Source organism: Eptatretus burgeri, chromosome 10, assembly GCF_056783735.1.
Source record: "Eptatretus burgeri isolate ZD-2024b chromosome 10, Ebu_testis_v1, whole genome shotgun sequence".
NCBI classification, from domain to species: Eukaryota; Metazoa; Chordata; class Myxini; order Myxiniformes; family Myxinidae; genus Eptatretus; species Eptatretus burgeri.
This window is the reverse complement of record NC_140970.1, coordinates 102,616,483-102,638,919: the sequence shown is the minus strand read 5'-3', so window position 1 is coordinate 102,638,919 and position 22,437 is coordinate 102,616,483. Positions and strand designations below refer to the sequence as shown.

The following is a 22,437-nucleotide window of genomic DNA, read 5'->3' as shown; positions in this document are numbered from 1 at the left end:
TACCTTCACCAGGTTGAACAGTTTACGTTTTGTATCCGCTGATAGGCCAGATCTGGATCCGCACCTGAACCAAAATCTAATCCGCTTGTTCTTGTCATCAAACCAACTCATCCACCTACTTTTGTCATAACTTGTTTAAAACTTTTTGAGATATCATGCTCTTCATCATTTTTGGACATCTCTCAATGGTGAAGAATCACTTTTTATAAATCCTACTACCTGGACACGAAACTTAACCAAAATTTTTCAATTAGTCCTTGTCACACACTCGACCTGTCCACCAAGTTCCGTCCAAATCCATCCATAACTTTTAGAGATGTTCTGCTCACAGACAAACAAACGAACGAACAGACAGACAGACTGGTGAAAACATTACCTCTGTCCACCTTCGGTGATAGAGGTAATTACAAAACAATGAAAGTCCCTAAAGGAAATGTCGCCACATGCTACCTGTATATTCTTTTTTTGGAGAGGTTGTTGAGTTAAGTTTTGGAATAAATTATTGCTGCAGTATTTTATATTAATCCATTGGGACCATACTCTGTGCAGAGCATTGGTGCTGCCTTTGCAGTCTCCTTTGCTATTGGGCACAATCCTGAATGGGTCGCCATGCTGGCACTCATTTTGCCAACCTCAGAAGGATGACAGGCAGAGTCAACCCCACCTGGTGTTGATTCAACAGCCGAGTGGGATTTGAACTCAGTATCCTTGGATCCCAATCCCGCCACCCTAACCATTAAGCCAACACCAGGCGTTATTTTCTATCGTGTTTGTGAAAACACTTTGTGTGCGTTGGCGTTAAACACAAACTGGTTATTTCATGTGTTCTTGGAAAGCCCCACCATTCGTTAGCTCGTCCCCTGCGCAGTAGAGGACAGGGTTTTGTGTGCGTGCGTGCGTGCGTGCGTGCGTGCGCGCGTGTCCGGGCTGTAACGGGTTGAGCTTTTGTCATCAAATTTTAACCAAACTTTATGATGAGAATATGGAGAAGACAAATTAAGAATTTGGTCAAAGGGCAGAGAAGGTACAGTTTAGCATACGGAAGAAGATGTCCGAACACAAAGCAGACGGGCTTTGCATTTTCAGATACTTTCAAGTTTGTTATTGCTTTAATGATTTTTGTTTGCTTATGAATAAACCAAAAAAATCAACTGATGGCATCTCTTGAAATATGCAATTGGCGAAGATTTAAAAAAAAAAAATCTAGTTTTAATAAAATATCTTTGAAATATCTTCTCATTAATAAAACGTTTTCTCATATGAAGAAAAATGTCTCTCCCTCATTTACATTTGAAGTGTGTAAAAGAATATTCTATCCGCTCTAAAATAATTCTTACGATTGTTTCAAGAAATTACTACTACAGTACTTAAGAAAATCATTCTTGTCGGTGAATATACAAAATTAATCACAGGACATGCAACGTTCTTCCACAGAGAGATTCCACAATACTATACTTGAACGATAAATTGCATAGCCTTCAGTTCTTTAACCTCTCATCTTCTGGAATGGAAGCATCACCTTTGCGGTAATCCTTGTTTACCACTGGTGGAAGGAGGTTATGTTTTTACCCCTGTGTGTGTCTCTGTCTGTCTGTCTGTCTCTGTCTTTGTTTGTCTGTTTGTGACTTGGCAAAAAAAAAATATAAATATACACAGCTCTGGAAAAAAATAAGAGACCACTCCAAAACATTTTTAAATCAGCATCTCTACATGTATGGCAGCCATTCCATTCCAGTGTCTGTTGAATTCCAACACAGACACACCTCATTCTACTTAGTGAGCAACTGATAAGGTGATCACCTGAACCGAATCTTATTTAACAAGGAAAAGTATAAAAACCACTGCTGTGGTCATCACTATCCTCTTGCGATAGGACCAGCTGGATGCCAAAAACAGTGCTAGTAGTACCTCAAAAGTAATTGGAATAAAAAAATAGCTATTGACCATGCCAAAAGAGTTGAAAAGAAAAGTTTTGAGTGAGGAAAAGAAGGTTTCAATTCTGGCTTTGCTGGCAGAGGGATACAGTGAGCGTCACGTTGATTCCATCCTTAAAATTTCAAAGACGGCGGTTCATAAGAACAAGGTCAAGCAGCAGACATTGAGGACAACAAAGCCACAGACTGGCAGAGGGCGAAAACGACTTTTCACTGACCGGGATGACCGCCAACTCATTCGAATGTCACTCAACAATCGAAGGATGACATCAAGTGACCTACAAAAAGAATGGCAAACAGCAGCTGGGGTGAAGTGCACGGCGAGGACGGTTTGAAATAGGCTCCTAGGGGCAGGGCTGAAGTTGTGCAAAGCTCGATAAAAGCCCTTCATCAATGAGAAGCAAAGAAGAGCCAGGCTGAGGTTTGCAAAAGACCATAATGATTGTACCGTAGAGGACTGTAGTCAGGTCATCTTCTCTGATGAGTCCAATTTTCAGCTTTGCCCAACACCTGATCGTCTAATAGTTAGACGGAGACCTGGATTGGCCTACAAACCGCAGTGTCTCGCACCCACTGAAATTTGGTGGAGGATCGGTGATGATCTGGGGGTGCTTCAGCAAGGCTGGAATCGGGCAGATTTGTCTTTGTGAAGGACTCATGAATCAAGCCACGTACAAGGTTGTCCTGGAAGAACACTTGCTTCCTTCTGCTCTGACAATGTTCCCCAACTCTGAGGATTCGTTTTTTTCCAGCAGGACAATGTTCCATGCCACACAGCCAGGTCAATCAAGGTGTGGATGGAGGACCATCAGCCCAATCTCCAGACCTGAACCCCATTGAAAACCTCTGGAATATGATCAAGAGGAATATGGATGGTCACAAGCCATCAAACAAAGCCGAGCTGCTTGAATTTTTGCGCCAGGAGTGGCATAAAGTCACCCAACAGCAATGTGAAAGACTGGTGGAGAGCATGCCAACACACATGAAAGCTGTGATTGAAAATCAGGGTTATTCCACAAAATATTGATTTCTGAACTCTTCCTAAGTTAAAACATTAGTATTGTTGGTTCAGGAAAAAATATTTTCACCAAAAAAATAAGTGACCACTATATTCGTTATTGTTGTGTGGATGTCTGTCTGTCTGTCTGTCTGTCTGTCTGTCTGTCTGTCTGTCTGTGTCTGTCCCGAGCAGAGCTCCTTGGGTTTTGATCCGATCCTGATAAAATTTTGGTGGGAGGTTTATATCATGATCTAGTTGTGTTTTCCTGAGAATGGGTGTGGTGCGCCCATTATGGGTGGAGCCACGCCCAAAAAACATGTTTTTAGGGGGTAGCCGATTTCAATTTGCATCTTCTCCGAGGGAGTTTGTCGAATCTGACAGGGGTTTCGGTATTTGGTTAGCCCAATGGCACCTGCATAGCCCCACAGAGCTCGATTTTTTTTTTCATTTTCGTCCCAAGGTCAAGGTCACGAACTAAGAAAATTGCGAATTTTGACGTAAAAATTTTTTCTTCTCTGAGGGGATTGTCGAATCTGGCAGAGGTTTTGGTATTTGGTTAGCCCAATGGCACCTGCATAGCCCCACGGAGCTCGATTTACTATTTTTTTTTTTTCATTTTTGTCCCAAGGTCACAAGGTCACAAACTTAGAAAATTGCGAATTGTGTTTTTAGGGGGTAGCCGATTTCAATTTGCATCTTCTCCTCGGGGGTTTGTTGAATCTGGCAGGGGTTTTGGTATTTGGTTAGCCCAATGGCACCTGCATAGCCCCACGGAGTTTGATTTTTCATTTTCGTCCCAAGGTCAAGGTCACGAACTTAGAAAATTGCGAATTGTGTTTTTAGGGGGTAGCCGATTTCAATTTGCATCTTCTCCTCGGGGGTTTGTTGAATCTGGCAGGGGTTTCGGTATTTGGTTAGCCCAATGGCACCTGTATAGCCCCACGGAGTTCGATTATTCATTTTCGTCCCAAGGTCAAGGTCACAAGGTCACGAACTTAGAAAATTGTGATTTTGACATAAAAATCCATCTTCTCTGAGGGGTTTGTCGAATCTGGCAGGGGTTTTCGGTATTTGGTTAGCCCAATGGCACCTGCATAGCCCCACGGAGCTCAATTTATTTATTTATTTTTCATTTTCATCCCAAGGTCACAAGGTCACGAACTTAGAAAATTGCGAATTGTGTTTTTAGGGGGTAGCCGATTTCAATTTGCATCTTCTCCTAGGGGGTTTGTTGAATCTGGCAGGGGTTTCGGTATTTGGTTAGCCCATTGGCACCTGCATAGCCCCACGGAGTTCGATTTTTCATTTTCATCCCAAGGTCAAGGTCACAAACTTAGAAAATTGTGATTTTGACATAAAAATCCATCTTCTCTGAGGGGGTTGTCGAATCTGGCAGGGATTTTGGTATTTGGTTAGCCCAATGGCACCTGCATAGCCCCACGGAGCTCGATTTTTCATTTTCGTCACAAGGTCACGAACTTTGAAAATTTCGAATTTTGACATAAAAATCATACGACCGCCCAAACTTTGAGAGCTCGGATGACAATATTTTTTATGCATAATCTTGAGGTCATTCCCCACCTAAAGTCTCGAAACCATTTTGCTCTATCTCGAACACCTTGCCCGTGGCGTCCCCATCAAGTTTGTTTTTATGCTGATTTCATCAAAGTATGGATAATCCGAGGAGTGCGAAATGCCATATAGCCTATATGACTTTATATTGTTCCTGGAATGTTCCAGAGGAAGTTTTGCACCAAAGTTCATAATCCTTGACCTTTGACCTTTAAAGTTCACAAAGGTTAAATTTTCAAAGTTGTGGGAATCAAACCGGGTTTTCGACCTTCTTCGACGAACTAACTCCATTTAGCTATAGCACGAATCCTGTTTCCTTATTTTAATGTCCACAACATTGTTTGGGGACCTTTAAAGGTTATGCAAAGGTCAAATTTTTAAAGTTGTTGAACGAAACCGGGTTTTCGACATTTTGCAGCTAATAACCTGTCACTCGTACCACATCATGTTGATCATTTTTATAACTTGGTCAAAAATTATCATTTTCATCATTTTCTGCAAATAAATGTTCTAAATGACAATATTTTTATTTGGAATTTGGGAGAAATGTTGTCAGTAGTTTATAGAATAAAACAAAAATGTTCATTTTACTCAAACACATACCTATAAATAGTAAAACCAGAAAAAACTGATAATTTTGCAGTGGTCTCTTCATTTTTTCCAGAGCTGTGTGTGTATATATATATATCTATATATATCTATATATATATATATATATATATATATATATATATATATATATATATATATATATATATATATATATATATATATATATATATATATATATATATATATATATATATATATATATATATATTTGACATGTATGTTGTTCAGTCCCATTTGTTTGTTTTGTCTGTCCGCTCACCTTTAATCACCTTCAGGTCACAATTTTATCCTGATCTTCATGAAACTTAATCAAATGGTGGTCTGACAGAATCCTATTTATTTTTGAGGTCAAAAGGTCTTCGTAGGCCAAATGTCAATAACTTTTTCAAATATTTTATATCTTCCATTTTCATACGATTAACTTGAAATTTGAAGAGCATTTGCAAATCTGGTCACTGAATTCAACCACCGATTAATTTTGAGGCCAACTTGGGTCAAAAGGTCAACATCGGCTGAAATTTCTAAAATTGTCAATTTTCATCCAATTTGAACAGTATTTTCATATCTGATCACTGTATATAACCACCAATTATTTTTTAGGTCAGCAGATGCCAAAAGGTCAACAACTTTGGCACACTTTCTAAAATCCTCAATTCTCATCCGATTGACTTGCGATTTGAAGAGCATTTGCATATCAGGTCACTGAATTCAACCACCAATTATTTTTAAGGTCAAAAGGTCAATGCAGGCCTAATTTCTGAAATTGATAGGGCCAAAAACTAATATATATATATATATATATGATCATTATATCTCAAAATGTTGTGTTATGACAAAATTAGGTGGATTTGAGTTGGTTTGGCGACAACAAGCCAATTTGATTTTGGTTCAGATCCAGCCTATCAATAGGACACAAAACTTAAACCGTTCAGCTTGGCGGATGTATGCGCTTTACCGAATGCCATTCTATTTTGTTCTGTTTTGCCAAGTGATGCTCTCTCAGTGATTTTTCATTTGTCCATTTGTTTGTTTGTTTGTGTGCAGGATATCTCAAAAGGTTTCGCACGGATTTGGATGAAATTTTGTGGACAGTTTTGGTGTGTGACAAGGATTAAATAATTTGATTTTGGTGAAGATCCGGATCCGGATCCGGCTACTAGAATTTTTTTAAAGTGATTTTTCACCATTGAGAGTTGGGGCCCAAAAATGATATATGGCACTATATCTCAAGACGTTGTGGACGGAGTCAGATAAAACTTGGTGGACATGTTTGGTGTGTGACGAGGACTAAATAGTTCGATGTTGGTGAAGATCCAAATCCGGATCCGGATACGAGAATTATTTAATTTTTTCAAGTGATTCTTCACCATTGAAGATTGAGCCAAAAACGATATATAGCATGATAGTTAAAATGTATTGGGCTCGATTTGTTCTTGTGGATCGGGTATGCACTCTACCGAGTGCCCTTATAGTTTACCTTCTGAGTACTTTTCTTCCACTTGTCACTCCCCTAGATTTATCGGCCAAAATCCATCAGTTTTCTTTTTATATTTGTCACTTTCTGCTGCAGAAATCCAGCTCAGGGGTACAACTGAGCCTGATCAACAATCCAGGCAACAGCTCTGGTACTGAAGACTGGCTTGTGGCTCGTGCCCTCTGGGCTACTCTTACGACACAGATTGGTACCCATGCCAAGAACATGGTGACGAAGTTGGCGAAGGAGGAGAATGCACAAGCTATTGAAAGTGGAACACCTGCCATTGATTTTGCAGTTCACGTGAGTTCCACACTCCTGTTATCCTTCAAATGGAACCAAGAAGGGAAGGAGAGGGGTGGAGGGGTGGAGGGGTGTTGGGGCGGGGGCGGGGGGTAGGGGTGGTCCTGAAATCTTGTTGTTAAACATCATCATGCATATCATGTGACATGACATTTGGTTGCTAAAATTTACTCATGGAAATATAACTTGAGACTCTCTTTGGCATCCAGTCTGAAAGAAGTATTTGAAAAAGAAAAACAAAATGTGGCCATCTATTTATTATGTCTGCAAATATGGTGGATTGTTGACCCTCCCTCCTTCCCTCATGATCCATAGCTACCTCTTCCCTCCTGACTATTTGTTGGTGGCTGTTAAAAATCTAATGGTGTTTTATGCCTCTGTTGATGAATGGTTGGCTTAATGCCTGGTGTTGGCTTAATGGTTCGGGTGATGAGCTTGGGATCCGAGGATCCGGAGTTCAAATCCCCCTCGGCTGTTAAATTAATACCATCTGAGGTTGACTCTGCCTGTCATCCTTCCGAGGTCGGCAAAATTAGTGCCAACTTGCTGGTATCCTGTATCGGAGTGGTGACCCGCAGGATTTCAACCAAAAGCCAAGGAGACTGCTTTGGCAGCACCAACGCTCTGCATAGAGTATGGTCCCAATGGATGGATGTTGACCAAGTCACCGGGGGCGTTATGTTTTCAGATTGTCCGGCCGTGCTTTCATGATAGGTTTTCGTTACCACGATAACTCAAGAACAGCTGAAGGGATCAAAGTCAAGCTTGGTAGAAGTATTATAATGATGTAAAGATAAACTGATTTTATTATTGGGTCAAGAGGTCAAAGGTCAGAGGTCCCTGCAGGTAAAATTGTTGCCATGCTAACTTGTGAATCAGTGATGGGATTTTGACTAAACTTGGTATAAGTACATATGAGCCCCTAAGAACCATACCAGGCCATCCCATCTTGGTGTACTTTTGAGAAAAAGGGACTCAAGTTCTCAGTCTCCTGTGTCACAATGAGCTAATGACAATAAAAAAATACCTAAGGATAAAATACTCAGCATCTGTCAGATGTCTGGCCGCCATGTTTACATGGAATCATGGGGAAAATGTGGGATGGCCCATTCAGGCTCTGGCAAGTCAGATGCATATTAACAGAGCCAGAGAGGTTTTTTGCTTATATCCTTATCATAATATATTCTGATGGGTTGGCCCATTTTGGCCCTGAAAGGTATCAGTTTTGTGCACCTGAAGACGTTCATAACTCAATTTCACAAAAAAGGTGGGATGGCCTGGTATGGTTCTTGGGGGCTCGTGTGTATATGTATATGTATATGTATATGTATATGTATATGTATATGTATATATATATATATATATATATATATATATATATATATATATATATATATATATATATATATATATATATATTATGATGCAAAGATGAACTGATTCGATTTCAGCATCAAGAGGTCAGAGGTCATGTCAGGTAAAAATGTGACTTGAGAACAGCTGAAGGGATTTAAATCAAACTTGGTACAAGTCTATATATAAACCTCCATCAGTGTGTTCATCCATGATCAATCATTTGTTACTAAAATGTCAAGGGTCAGAGGTCACATTAAATCTCCTGTTAATGTGATACCATTGGCTATAGGATTTGAACTAACTCAGTACTGTACATGTACCATGATACATATATACAGATTAGATATTGAGGTCACATGGTCTTGAGATTTTTGGTCAAAGTTAGAGTAAGCAAAGGCTTGATGTGGGTGGAGGCATATCGGTCAATGTCGTGACATCAAATTATGTCGAGTTTCTTTTATTCTTCTGGATCAACCAGGACTAGCACGATGGCTGAGAGGTACGCATGCTCACTTTAAGCTGTTTAGCCTGGGTTTGAATCCTGACCCATCTCTAAACTGTCATCCTGGTGTTTCATAGGCGGGGTGATTCATCAATGTGTTTGCACCATCCTTCGGATGGACGTTAAACTGGGCGTCCTGTCTTTCAGCATTACTTTGTTGACGTAAAAGATCCCACGGTGTCCTTTGTGAAGAGTCGGTACCATGAACAAATTCGAGCTTCCGCCGGTACCATGAATAAATTCCAAATTCCTGCCCGAACCTCAGTCGAACATCAGGCTTAGCCAGCCGGTTCATGAAAGATTTGGGCCAAGCTTCCACCGCGCAACCCCACAAGAACGTGGGAATCCTTGTGGCCGTTAAAGGAGATTCTAATGGAGTAACAAGGCAAGACTGAAAAAATAAGTGCAAAAATATTGTAACGGTCTTCGCGCCCGCCGGCGTGCGACGGCCACGTAACTCGAATCGCGGCACGTCGCCCACCGGACGGACAATCCAGTCGTGACCCTCTCGGACTAACGCCGGGAACCAGTCACGGGTGGACCTTTCGGTCTCACCGCGATCGAGCCAATCAGCCCCCGCGTGGGATAGGGTTGCTCGCCAAATTCGAACTACCTAAGTACCCACGCGGAGGGTAGACCGGGCGATCGCACCTCGCCGCAGGTCGACTTCGGACACGGGCCACTTAAGCGACCCGTTCCGTACTATCAGAATAACCGAGCGGTGTTATCGTCGACCTCGACGGTTCGATTAATTATCGGGCGTATTCAGCCCACTACCAACCCTTTACGTGAAGCAAGATGGGGATTCAATGGAGGAAAAGACGAAGCGAAGCGGGAGAACAGTTCAACAATAAAGCACATTTATTCTCGGCACACGGGAAGCACACAAATACAATTCCACCAAATGCACACAAAAACAAAACACAATTCCATTTACATAAAAAGCAAACATAAAAGTGAAAACACAGTGCAGAGCTAATACCGACTACCGAGCACACGGCAACACTTATACAATTCTACTTCACAGACGGCGCCGACAACACATACCCAAAACCAAGGAAAAGAAATACCCTCAAGAATGAGGTAGGCCTGGGGCCGAGACCTGGTCGGGCCTACCCGTCTGGTGATGAGACGCGGAGCGGCGATGGCCCCGCAACCCGCGGGCCTCGTGGACAGTGCCTGGCAGGGGGGTGGGAACGGGGCCCCCTTGGTCGCACTATCTCAGCGCGGGGGGAAACAGGAGGGGGTTGCTGATGCTCGGGGTATAGAGGATCTTTATTATGTGCGCGACGAGCGTCTCCACCTCGGCCAGGTCGCGCTGCCGGCCTCCCAGGGGTGCAGCTCCCTGCACGACGCGAGCACCCCCTCGTCTGCCTTCGCCGCGGCCGCCTCTGGACTCTCCACCCTGGACTCTTCCCTGGGCTCTCCTCGCCGGACTCTCCGATCGACTCTCCCCTTCGCGACTCTTCAGCTTCTCCAGCCACTGCAGGCCTCGGGCTCCAGACTTCCACACTCGTCCCCTCCGTTCCGACTCCTTCTCGTTCTCGTTCTCCTTTTCGTTCTGACTCCTTCTCGTTCTCGTTCTCCTTTTCGTTCTGACTGACGAACACCGTCCTTTTATCCCCCCGTAACTTCGCCTTTGACCCCCTCCCTTTGACCTTTCACCTCGCTCCCCATTGGCCCGAGAAAAAGTGGGCGTGAAGGCTTTTTGATCCACAAATTTGCATATATCGATCGCCCTGGGGGCGGGGCCAATTCGCCCCTCGCTCACCGATTGGACGGCAAAAAGTGGGCGTGTGTCGTTTTTGATCCGTTTTTGAAGCACAAAATCCGTGATTTTGTACACGCTGTTCGACGCGCGTTCTGCATGAGTCCAACACCGGTACCCACAGCGGGGCAAGAACGGTGGCGATGCTACGGTTGCGAGGTGTGACGGGAAGGTCGTGGCGGTTGTGGTGAAGCGGCGTTGTGGTTGGTGGTTGATGTTGTGGTTGTGATCATGGCGGTTGGTCCAAAATAAAGATAGTAAAAGAAAAACGGCTATCCTGAAGAGTCGCAGCTCGTATAAATGACATGTATTCCCACTAGACAACGGGTTTGGGCCTAACTACACATGCACTTACCGAGATACCTCACCTAAGGGACCTGAATGGTGGTTTGCGAATCTGGTAACCACAACAATATAATCAACGGAAAAATTGAATATTTAGAGAAGAAAGAACACCGTGATCAAAGTGGGAAATTGTGGGAAATGAACGTCTGTGCAAGCGAATAAGTGAAACAAGAAAAAGAGTAATCGGAGATCGCAGACCCTCGCCAGGACTTGTTTTGTGTGGTGATTAATTATGTACCGGTGTGTTCCATCATTAATAAGAAACATAATTAGAACTTCCACTTTATCACTGCTGGCAGTGATGACCGGGTACCAAGATGTCCCGCTTTGATTGGACATCTGACCCATGACCTTGTTTTTTTTGATTATCTATATATTAATACTGAAGGACCAATTTTGTGCTCCTCCTCGCGGTCGCGTCACGTTTTTCTCGGTACGGTGACCTGGACTGAAAGAAACTTCGTACCTGAAAGAGTGCATCGCACATCGTGCCAATAGTCAACCTTCAACTCTGAAGCAGAATAAACACTTTTCGTTTTACATTCGTTTACATGGCGACGTGTGACGTCACCGCTGAGAGGCGTCAGGACGTCATGACATCATCGGTCATTCGTTGACGTCATTACATCTGTCATCGACAGACCGTTATCGTGCTGAGAGGTGTAATTCCACTCCTCGAAAATAGCATCTGCAATGTAAAACCCTCTTCTGCACATGCTGATGACCTCAGAATGTGAATTTGACACAAAAAATGTTACAAGAAACATTGTATCTTCTATATATTAATACTGAAGGACCAATTTTGTGCTCCTTCAAACGGTCGCGTCACGTTTTTCTCAGTACTGTGACCTGGACTGAAAGAAACTTCATACCTGTAAGAGTGCATCGCACATAGTGGCAATAGTCAAACTTCAACTCTGAAGCAGAATAAACACTTTTCGTTGAGATGGGGGCAGGGAGTGAAGAGGCAAGGGGCAAGGTAAGCAAATTTTTGGGTGGGGGTAAGCAAATTGAAAGCGGGAAATGGGGCGGGGGATGAGTGGGCGGGGGCTGGGGTGAATTAAGCAGGGTTGAATGTGAGGGGGTGAACAGGGGGCCTGGGGGCAAGTGGGGCGGGGAATCAAGAGCCGTGTGTGTGTGTGTGAGTGTGTGTGTGTGTGTGTGTGTGTGAGTGTGTGTGTGTGTGTGTGTGGGGGGGTTTGTGTGTGTGTGTGTGTGTGTGTGTGTGTGTGTGTGTGTGTGTGTGTGTGTGTGTGTGTGTGTGGGTGTGTGTAGTGAAGAGGCGGAGGCGGGGCCGTGGTAATTAAATTTTTGGGCGGGGGTAAGCAAATTGAAGGTGGTGGGGGGGATGGGAACAGGGGCGGGGGATGTGTAGGCGGGGGCAAGCACGCCCTGTCCAGTCCATGTCCCTCGAGTGTGGGTGGTTGAATGAACGGAATCCATCTGTGACGGGGTTTCGGCTCATTATTATTACTCTTCAATTGAATTTAGAATGGGATTAAAATAAATTCAATTCAAATCAAATGGAAGACCAAATAGGTGGTACAAGTCCTGCATTGGAGTAATCAGAAGGAATCCAAACAAGGAAAAAGAAAAGATGAAGTCATCAAGAGGAACCTGGATAGGATTCACATTTCATCTGCTACTCCTCCACCCTCAAACCCATCCAGGTACAGCCAAGTGAGCCTCATTCAAAATAAATAAATAAATAAATAACACATAGCAAATAATTAAATAATTCTGGCTACCAGACCATGCATCCGATAAAGTTGAAATTTAAAATATGTATTCACCATCACTACTAGATCATAAATGTGAAGGATCACGTCGATTGATTAAGCAGTTCCAGAGAAAAGATTTCATGTTTTTCTTCAATCCATTATGCCTGCCAAACCATGTGACCTATGATGTCATATGTGTGAACCTTTTGTTCCTCCTGGATAGGCGAGTCTGATGTTTAAAGTTCCACCTCAATCTGTTCAGCTGTTTTTGAAGGTGTTTTTATTTTATTTTAATATGGCTGCCGAATCACGTGACCGATGGCATCGTCAGTTTAATTTTTTTTTTTTTGTGGACCATTTTATCCCAAGATGACCCTCAAAATTTTTCATACTGATCGGATGTTTTGTTTTACATATGCAATTATGACATCATAAAAAATCGCACTCATTCCCCGTGAGGAGGACTTGCTACGTGCCAAGTTTCATTCTTTTCCTTGGTGCAGTTTCAGAGATGGAGGTCCAAAGCTTTTCAGTTTTTCCAACATAGCTGCCACACCACATGACCTATGACATCATAATTATCATGAGCACATTCTACATAAGTAGTCGCACCAATGGTGAAAAATTCGTCTCAATCCGACAAGCGGTTGCGGAGAAAAACACAAAACTTCTGTACGGATGAACGGACCCAAATGCAATACTCTCTCCTTCGGCGAGGGTAGTGTACCTACCTGCTCGTGTTGAATATTCTGAAGAAGAAGAAGAAGTTCTGATGGTAAATAATTAATGGATATTCAATGCAAGCTCATCTAATGGGAACATGCGTCACACTTGCAAATTTGAGCATTTATTATTGATCTGGGTGCAATTGTGCAGAAATGTGTCACGTGTCCTCTCAGTAAAGAGAAGAAGCATTAGACGGTGTCCTGTAATTGCAAATATCATGGTGGTCATTTGTATTTAGGTCCTGACGTATAACTTGCTCGGTTTTCCTCTTGTTGAACTGTTGTGATCTCAGTCGGTGATGCATAAGATTAGTGGTTCTCAAAGTGGTCCCGACCGCCCCCAGTGGGCGCTGGGAACTTTCAGGGGGGCGCTCCAGACTCCACGAGTGGTAGGGGGGAGCGCTGGCAATGATTTGGGGGGCACTGGCGATTTAGAGGAGCAGCGGCAATTAGGAGCGCAATCTGAACAGGTAACCCGGCGCCATTCGGCAAATTGGCCATTCAATGCCCGTTGCAGTCCTCCTCATTTGCTGTGGCGCCGTCCAGAGAGAAATTAAAGACAGGCAATGGGACAGGTTGGCCTTTTTGTAAATAATGAACACATTTTAAAATGTATTTATTCTGAAAAATCATTAAGTTCTTCAAGCATATTACAGACTTGTTTACCAACAATGCAAGTCAGTGTTTTTTTTTTAATACACACATGGTGTGAATACCATATACATGTGTTATGATCCGTCAGCGCAATTCCCAGCGAGGCGCGAGTCCTGAGGCGGCGCGGCATTGTGTTTTCGGCCCACGTTGTTGTAGCTACCGTTGGAAATGTGAAGAAATTTTTTTTGACGCACAGGGTCAAAATCAATGCGCGCGCTGACCAGAGACCGGAAATATATAATTGTTGTTTGGCCTTATCACTGGTGTTAGTCTTTCGACATCTTGGCGTATTGATTTCGTGATTCAAAAAAGCTTCACGTCCGGTCGGCTTCAAGATGTCGGCCTCAAAGAAAAAGTGTCGTCAGTATTCCGTTGAATACATCGAGTATGGATTCATTCCATCCCTGACGAACACGCAGTTACCGACGTGTTTGTTGTGTGGTATCACGCCGTCCAATGAAGCAATGAAACCATCTCGACTGAGCGAGCACCTGAGTAAAAAGCACAGTGATAAGGCTCGTGCAGAGGTCAGCTATTTCCAATCGCTGAAAGAGAAATTTGAGAAGTGATCCACAGTAACGACAATGTTCAGAGCCAGCCAAAAGCTCGTGGATAAAGGACTGGAAGCGTCGTATAAGCTGTTATTGCTCATCGCCAGATCTGGAAACCCGTATTCAATCGGCGAACAGTTGATCAAACTGTCTGTTGGGGAAGTGATAAAAACCGTTATGGGCCAGGATCCGTATCCAGTTCTCTCGTCGATTGCGCTCAGCAATGATTCCGTGGCCAGGTGGATTGATGAAATGTCATCAGATGTAGAAGATTAGCTGTGTTGTGAGCTGAGAAGCTCGCACTTCGCCATCCAGCTGGATGAGTCCACTTTGCGTGACAGTGAAGCTCTTGCTCTGCTACGTTCGCTTCATCCGTGATCAGGAAATGGTGGAAGAATTGTTGTCTGCCTGCTCTCTCCAGACCGATACGAAGGGTTCTTCCATCTTCCAAACGTTGGAGAAGGACTTTACTGATTAGAACATACCGATGGAGAACATTCTCGCTTGCGCGACGGACGGGGCACCAGCGATGGTTGGCCGCCAGCGTGGTTTTATTGTGCTTCTGAAGAACCAGGTACCGTCCGTGTTCGCCATTCACTGTGTCGTGCACCGCCAGCATCTTGTAGCAAAAGCTCTCAGCACCAGACTTCATACATCACTCCAAATAGTAATCAAAGCAGTGAGTAAAATCAAGGTGTCGTCTCTGCATGATCGGCTGTTTCGTCAGCTTTGCCAGGAGAATGATGAACCATTTGAGAGGCTCTTGTTGCATACCGAAGTTCGATGGTTGTCCAAAGGCACTTGTTTGACCCGTTTCTATGCCCTCTTCTCGACAGTGGTCGAGTTTCTGTCGGAAATTGATACAGAGGTATCGGAGAAAGTGAATGTGATTGAGCATGATGTGACTTACCTCACGGACATATTCAGTATACTGAATGATGTCAACAAACAACTCCAGGGTGACCATATGACGCTGATTAAAGCAAATAAAGTGATCGGCGCGTTCGTAACCAAGGTGACTCTGCACAGGGAAACCCTCGGCCGCAGAGATATGTACCACTTTCCCCGGTTGGCAAAGGAAACTGCTGTTTCTGATGAAGAGCTGCTTGTTTATTGCAATCACCTTGAGAAGATTCGTGGAGATATGGAGCAGCGTTTCAGAGACATGCTAGAACTGTCGGTGCCAGCATGGGTGATCAACCCATTCAAATGTGACATTCGAGATGTGAAGCGCGAATTACAGGACGAAATTATCAACTTGTGGAATGATGACGAGGCGAAGGCAAGATTCTCGCAGCATGAATACGGCAAATTCTGGATTCTGGAGCGGGGTGAATACCCCGCAATGTGGACAGAGGCAGAACTGTTGCTGATGGCGTTCCCCACATCATACCTCGTTGAAAGAGGGTTCAGCGCCGTGATGGTGCTGCTGACCAAGTATCGAAACCACCTTGACATTACCAAGAGGGGCGATCTGCGTCTCTACCTCACTGAGATGGAGCCAGACGTTCGTAATCTCGCAGCAAGTCACCAGGCCCACCCTTCACACGAACGGTATTTGGGCCTGTGATAACAGATTCCCAGTTTGCCTCACCTGGACCTGTTCTGCTGAAACATTGTAGGTAGTGCAAAATAAAATAGAAAAGTAAAGTAAAATAAAGTAAAATATTATTCAGAAAATATTTGGCTTCTGATATTTTTGCTTCCTATCTGCATAAATTCGGACTATCCTATTGCCCACTGGGTGTCCGACCACGAACGATAGGACAAGGGGGCATTGGGCCGATCCAAGAGGGCAGAAGGGGGCGGTAGTCAAAAAAGGGTTTGAGAACCAATGCATTAGATGATGGTGGTGTTTCTGTATCGTTCAATTTTTGTATCGTCTGCAGGGTATGGATGTGGCTGCATTTGAACGAGCAAATGGTCCCTCGATGGATGACCCACTGCGGAGCCACATGGAGTATGCACGCTCGGTGTTAAAACTTCGACCTGGGGAAAGAGCTGTCGTCTGCAATGGACGGGTGCGCAAAGCTTCACGCTGATGTATCGGTGCTAACATTTATAAACTATACTAAATCTGTCAGTATTGTTCACCATTGTTTCATGAACTGAAGGGAAAAATATCAAGTTGTTATTTATTTATTTATTTATTTATTTATTCATTCTTTGCTTGATGTCTGAAGGTCATTTCTCTTTTTCAAAACTGCCATGGATTAAATCGACCTCAATTCATTCATTCATTCATTCATTCATTTTGGGGGAATATTATGTGTGTAAGAGAAGCTCTAAGTGTAGAGCTATTAATTTGTCTGAAATATCTGGATGAGTTATTGGGCAAGATTAAAGGAGTTATGTCTGCATTGCAAAAGGGAGAATGCAAGTTGCTCCCGAGGCGACCTCATTTCCTTGCTTGTGTTGCCTTGTCTTTACATTACAATTCACTAGCAGGGACCAGTGGACCATCGTCGCAATGTAAAATGTGATTTCAAGTCCTCAACTCCGCACGTCCCCCCTCCCCTCATAAACTCTAAGTTCTCAACCACCCCCCCCCCCCACTGAAAGTCCTTAACCCCTCCCCCTCACTGAAAGACCTCAATCCCTTTCCCACCACAAAGCCTTACCTTCCCCCTCCTAAGTCTGTCCCATCTTTGCTGTCACCCCCCCCTCCACCCTTCCTCCCAACCTCAACTCTCTGTCTTCCTCTGCCCCCTTCTCCCACTCATAAAAGAAAAAGGGCATTCCCACATACATTATTGCCCATTTCTTTATTTCCTCTTCGAAACTGTGGAATATTGAACTCTTTCCCTCCCCTATCATGCTATCACGTTTGAAACAACAGCAGCAGCATGGCTCCTACATGTCATGGCCCATTATGGTTGCCTGTCCAACTCACAATCCCACGAGATATGCCGAAAACTCATAGAATTGCAACTCTCAAGCGACCATGAGCAGCCTAATTGTGCCAATAAACGACCCTAAACCAATTATCTTCTTCCTGATGGAAACACACACACACACACACACACACACACACACACACACACACACACACACACACACACACACACACACACAATGATGTATGTTTTCTTTTACAATCTCGTGAGATTCCTGGAACTCCTTTATAATGACATGGGTTTTATGGTTCCTGGTCGAGTTGTTTCGGAGAAGCTCCTAGGAAATAATAGCAAGGACCCACGGAACCTCCATGGTTAAAAAAACCCTTCTTCGAGAGAATGACACGTAGTTATTCGGGCAGTGTATTGGCAACAGACCATTGCCTCGATCACTCCTGAAAATAAAAAAAAATTAAAAACCTGCATTTGAAGGGGAAAAAAAACCTTTTTTTCTTCTTTTTTTTTCCCCACCCCACTCATGTTGGTTGGACAAGTTTTTATAGTAATGTTTGCTCAACCCTTCCACTGAGCATTCTCTTCCTCGCTTGACAAGGTGCTGGGACCTTTGCCCGAAGGAGAGCCTTTCACCCAAGAAGACTTCCTTCTTCTTGAGAAGGTCACGACATCAACTTCTGCACAGAAAATCATGCACAAGCTGGAGGGAAACTGGCCAGATGGAGCTCGGTCAGTGATTAAGATCTTTTTTTTTTTTTTTTTTTTTTTTTTTGTATACCTTGGTCGAGGCTCGTATGAGAGCAAACACACAACTCACAGCAAGGAGGCATGAGACAAGAGGGGCGGGAGTGGAAGGGACAAAACAGTGGGGAACAGACACATTAGGTGAACTGTGGAAGGGAGAGGGATGGGGATGGGACGGGGAACATGGCGAAGAGAAGATGGACATTTCAGGGACTTTCAGGAAGGAAAGCAGGAGAAATGAAGGAAGTGGGCTTGGGTGGATTATCGGGGGTAGAAAAGATCGAGGATTTGGATGGGGGAAGATAAGAGGTGGTGGTGAACAGCTGTTTTGAAAGCCTGGAGGGAAGAATGGGAAAGAATAGAGTGAGGAAGTTTATTCCAAAGGCGGGAAAAAAGAGGAATGAAAGAGTGAAGATGAGCAGTGATTCGTGATTTTGGTAGTTTTACCAGAAGGGGGTTGTTGGCGGACCTTGAGCGCCCTGTGGAAATGTGGTGGGGACAAATCGCAGAGAGAGCAGGGGGGGGGGGCAAGGCTGGAGAGGAGTCGGTAGAAGACAGAAAGACCACCGACCAACCTGCGGTGATTGAGTGAGAGGCCCAAAGACTCAGCTTCATTGCGGGAGATGCCGATGATCTTAAATGCCCTGGTTTCGACAGCGTTAAGCCGAGAAAGGTGGGAGGCAGGAGCACCAGCCCAGAGGGGAGAGCAGTACTCCATCAGGCTACGGACAAAAGCTTTGTAAGTGGTCAGGAGCTCAAGAGGGCCGAGGAAGGACTTAGCACGACGGAGGATTCCCAGTCGGCGACTGGCTTTTGAGGCGGGGAACAGGTCGTGGTTCTCAAATCACTTGGGGAGAAGAATTAATAAAATAATTTTGGTTCCTTTGACGTTCCTCTTCTTCCAGGAACCGAAGCAATCTCGTCATGAAGGTGGATGCCTTGCTGTCTGCAGCACCAAAGAGTGAGCCTCGAACAACTCTGAACTTGCAAGATGACCAGCACAGGTACTTTTCCTACATTCGCTCCATTTTTCATTTAAACCATCAGTAAACCAGGCATGTGAGCCTGGTAACTATAACCCAATATATTCATTATGCTCTACTCTCGGTATTCTTACTTGTACCCTCCCTCATACACCAGTGTTCTGAAGTTGAGGCCCAGGGAGAATGAGGTGTACTTTGATGTAGTCGCAGTTGTTGACCCAGTAACATACGAGGCTCAACGGCTCGCATCCTTTTTATTGGTATTTCCACTTCCTACAATCTCATTGTATAGCTACTTCTAAAATGTCACCCAAATAACCCGTCAATGTATGTCTACATACTCAGTTATACTCAGCAATTCCAATCTCCCCCCCCCCCCGCATTAATAGATATGTCGCCATTATCTGTACATTTCTGTTTTTTCTTCTTTGCTTCATCTACAATTGTTGCTGATTACTTTGCCTATATGTCGCAGAGGCACAGTTAGCTGCTACTGTCTTATCTTATTCCTTATGTCTACTCATGGACCATCTAATAAATTTCTGCAACTTCTGACCTAGGTGTTGAGGGAAGTACTGAACCTCAACCTGAGGATCTTCATGAATTGTCGAGCCAAGCTGTCAGAAATGCCACTTAAGAGGTGAGCTAAGTTTGGGTTCATCTTAAATATCACCTCTTCATTTATGGCCAAGTAATGTCATGTCAGGACCTATATCTGCTATTGGCATGCTATAGTTTGAGTTAAATGCATTGCTTTACATGGTGGCTCACTTATCATTGGCTTGTCATGGTACATCCTCACTTTACCCTGTGGTGTACCCCTATCTTCAAACACCGCCACACAATGTGGGAAAGTGTTGCCCCTTTTATAGATGTTCAAACAAAAATTAAACTTCTTAACTCTTGCATCGAGAGCAATGAATATGACATATGTGTTGAGGAAGAGGTATCTTATCTTATCTTACGATAATAAATAGAGGTTGTGTGGCTGTCGCTATATCTCATTTATTCGCTTGTCCATTGTTCGCTGCACCGACCAATTGGGTGTTATCACGTCTATCCACATCAGCAAACAGTCCATATAAATTGTGCGGTGTCTTTATCACACATTTTCCTCACCTCGTGACTCATCGTGTTCTTCTCGATTCTTCCATCATCGACAGCGGTGATTACTATATTGAGAGCGGTGCCGTCCTTTTTCGTCAGCAAGCAACGGTGCCTCTAGGTAGTGAGTGTTATCAATCCGGCGGTGGTGGGTTTCGCACCCCACTCTTGACAGCCAAATGTTGAAGATTCGGCGTCACTTATCAGCACCTCCGTCTCAGGGGTTATAACGCTGGCTGGCTCGGCACAGGTCTCGGGTTTCGTGCCTCGGATCACGATACCAAAATACACCTGTGTCTTGCCATTTGGGGAAATAGACCCCGGTTACAGACTGGGTTTGTCAAAGACCGAGCGAAGTCTGTCAGTCCGTAACCATTTTGGTTTTAATTACAAATCGAGCGAATTGTTCCTCAGGACGGCACGAATAAACTCAATGCGGCAACTTCTATATGAATCAGCCAGATTTATTGGGGACACATCGGGGAACACGACACAAGCAAAACATTCACGAACATTATAATTAATCTATAACCCACTCTTAACTAGGGAGCTACGGATTATGGGTTTCTAAGGGAACCCTGGCGAAATAAACCTCAGACAACATGCAGACAAGACACAGAGTACTTGGTGATGCCTCATGGACGAGAGGAAAAGTGTCAAAAGCACGAATGCAGCTTGTGACAAGCCGATGTCAACGGATTCCAGCACCCAGCTCGAGCATGCAGCGTGGCAAAATGGCGCTCGTACTCCTTCTCCCGACACCGCTTGCTTACCAGCGTCAGCGCATTCAGCCCCCGTAAGGTCGACAGCACAAGAGCGAAAGAGCCACAGTGTGCTCCAGCTGGCTTTTCACAAGGTCCAGCATACAAATCCAGGCCTGGCCTGCCCACCAGATTAGGCCAAATCGGGGTGTTGGGCTCTGCAGGCGGATCGACTGGATAGAAAAGTGTGTCGAGCCGTGCCGGGAGCAAAGACAGTCAGAGGCTCCGTGGTTGGATTCAGGATGAACCTGGTGACGACGTGCACGCTGGGTCCATCCCCGAGGTGGAACAGCCGTCAAGTCACTCGTCATCAAGCAGATCGCAGACTCGACACTCAGGCAGTTCCTTCCTTGCCTTCTTGGGACGCGCACCTTTTCACAAAAGCCGATCGCAAAAACCCTCATGCAGTTCCTCTTACTGCCGGTCGCCCGTGTCGAGGCTCAGGCAGTTACTCCCTTGCCTTCCCGGCACTCGCTCTTTGGACACTCCCCCGGGGACCCGTGATTGGTCCATCGCTCGAGATTGCAGCTGCCCTCCACCAATCGGCTGTCGACACGTCTCGCCGACCGATACTCTCAGAGCGCTGGGCAGGGCTAGTTCGGAGAGGGGAAGGAAAAATAAGCAAGGTGCCTCCCGGTCCTCCACCACTGTACGAAAACTGGACAGCCTGCTATATCTCCCGACACACATGTAATGTCCAATTACCGAACAACCTGACTAAACATGCATTTAAGGGGGAATATGGGCTCATCCTACATTTAATAACACACTAAGGGCCATTTCCACAACACTATGTCTTTATCACATGCTTTCTTCACGTCGTAGCTGGTATTACAAATCATCTTCATTTACCGTATGATATGATGTGATGTGAATGATGATAATTATAAAGTGCATTTCCAAGACTGCTCTGCAGCCCATTTCCCACCGAGGGTGGGCTGAGAACGGAACTACGGGTGGGAGTGCTCACTAGTATTGAGAAAGTGGAGAGTGGTGTAGTTTGGATATGAAGGGGAAAGTAGGTTGGCAAGAGAGGAAAGGAGGTATAATAAATGGACCTGGGGTTGGGAGGATCAGAAATGTCACCATTATGCAGTACTGCCTTTATCCCAACCTCTTTCTCTTCATATCGCTCTGCATTCATCTTTTTTTGGATTATTATTTTGGTCTATTCTTCTGAACTCACCTTATACCTTGCCAGTTCTTCTGAAGCTAAGTTTCTCGGACCATTTACGTTGTGTTTTGCTGTTTCGCTTTTGTTTGTTTTGTTGTGTTTTTCGTCAACTTTTCTGTCCCAAATCGTGTCCTGTTGTGTTGAATCGTTTGGTTCGTCTCTCGATCTCAGTCGGCCCCACGTGTGATAGATGCTCAATGTGGGCCACATCGACAATAGGGGAAGCAGAGGGTTCTTACTGTTGCAGGGGGTGTGAGTAAATTGCCCACTTGAGGATACTTATTCCTGGGTTGAAGGAACGC

At 44.4% G+C, this 22,437-nt stretch overlaps 1 protein-coding gene across 6 annotated transcripts in view; it reads left to right on the top strand.

Moving 5' to 3' along the window:
- The window catches only part of UGGT1 (UDP-glucose glycoprotein glucosyltransferase 1), a 93,877-nt gene that overhangs the window by 43,551 nt on the left and 27,889 nt on the right, over window positions 1-22,437 (top strand). For all 6 annotated transcript variants that reach the window (XR_015062737.1, XM_085899741.1, XM_085899740.1 and 3 more), the window contains exons 22-27: window positions 6,689-6,895; window positions 16,407-16,538; window positions 17,968-18,098; window positions 19,019-19,117; window positions 19,254-19,356; window positions 19,657-19,736. Coding sequence is in view for 5 of the 6 variants with exons in the window: in XM_085899741.1 (XP_085755867.1) it covers window positions 6,689-6,895; window positions 16,407-16,538; window positions 17,968-18,098; window positions 19,019-19,117; window positions 19,254-19,356; window positions 19,657-19,736 (752 nt within the window). In the remaining variant the exon portion in view is untranslated. The remainder of the gene's footprint in view (window positions 1-6,688; window positions 6,896-16,406; window positions 16,539-17,967; window positions 18,099-19,018; window positions 19,118-19,253; window positions 19,357-19,656; window positions 19,737-22,437) is intronic.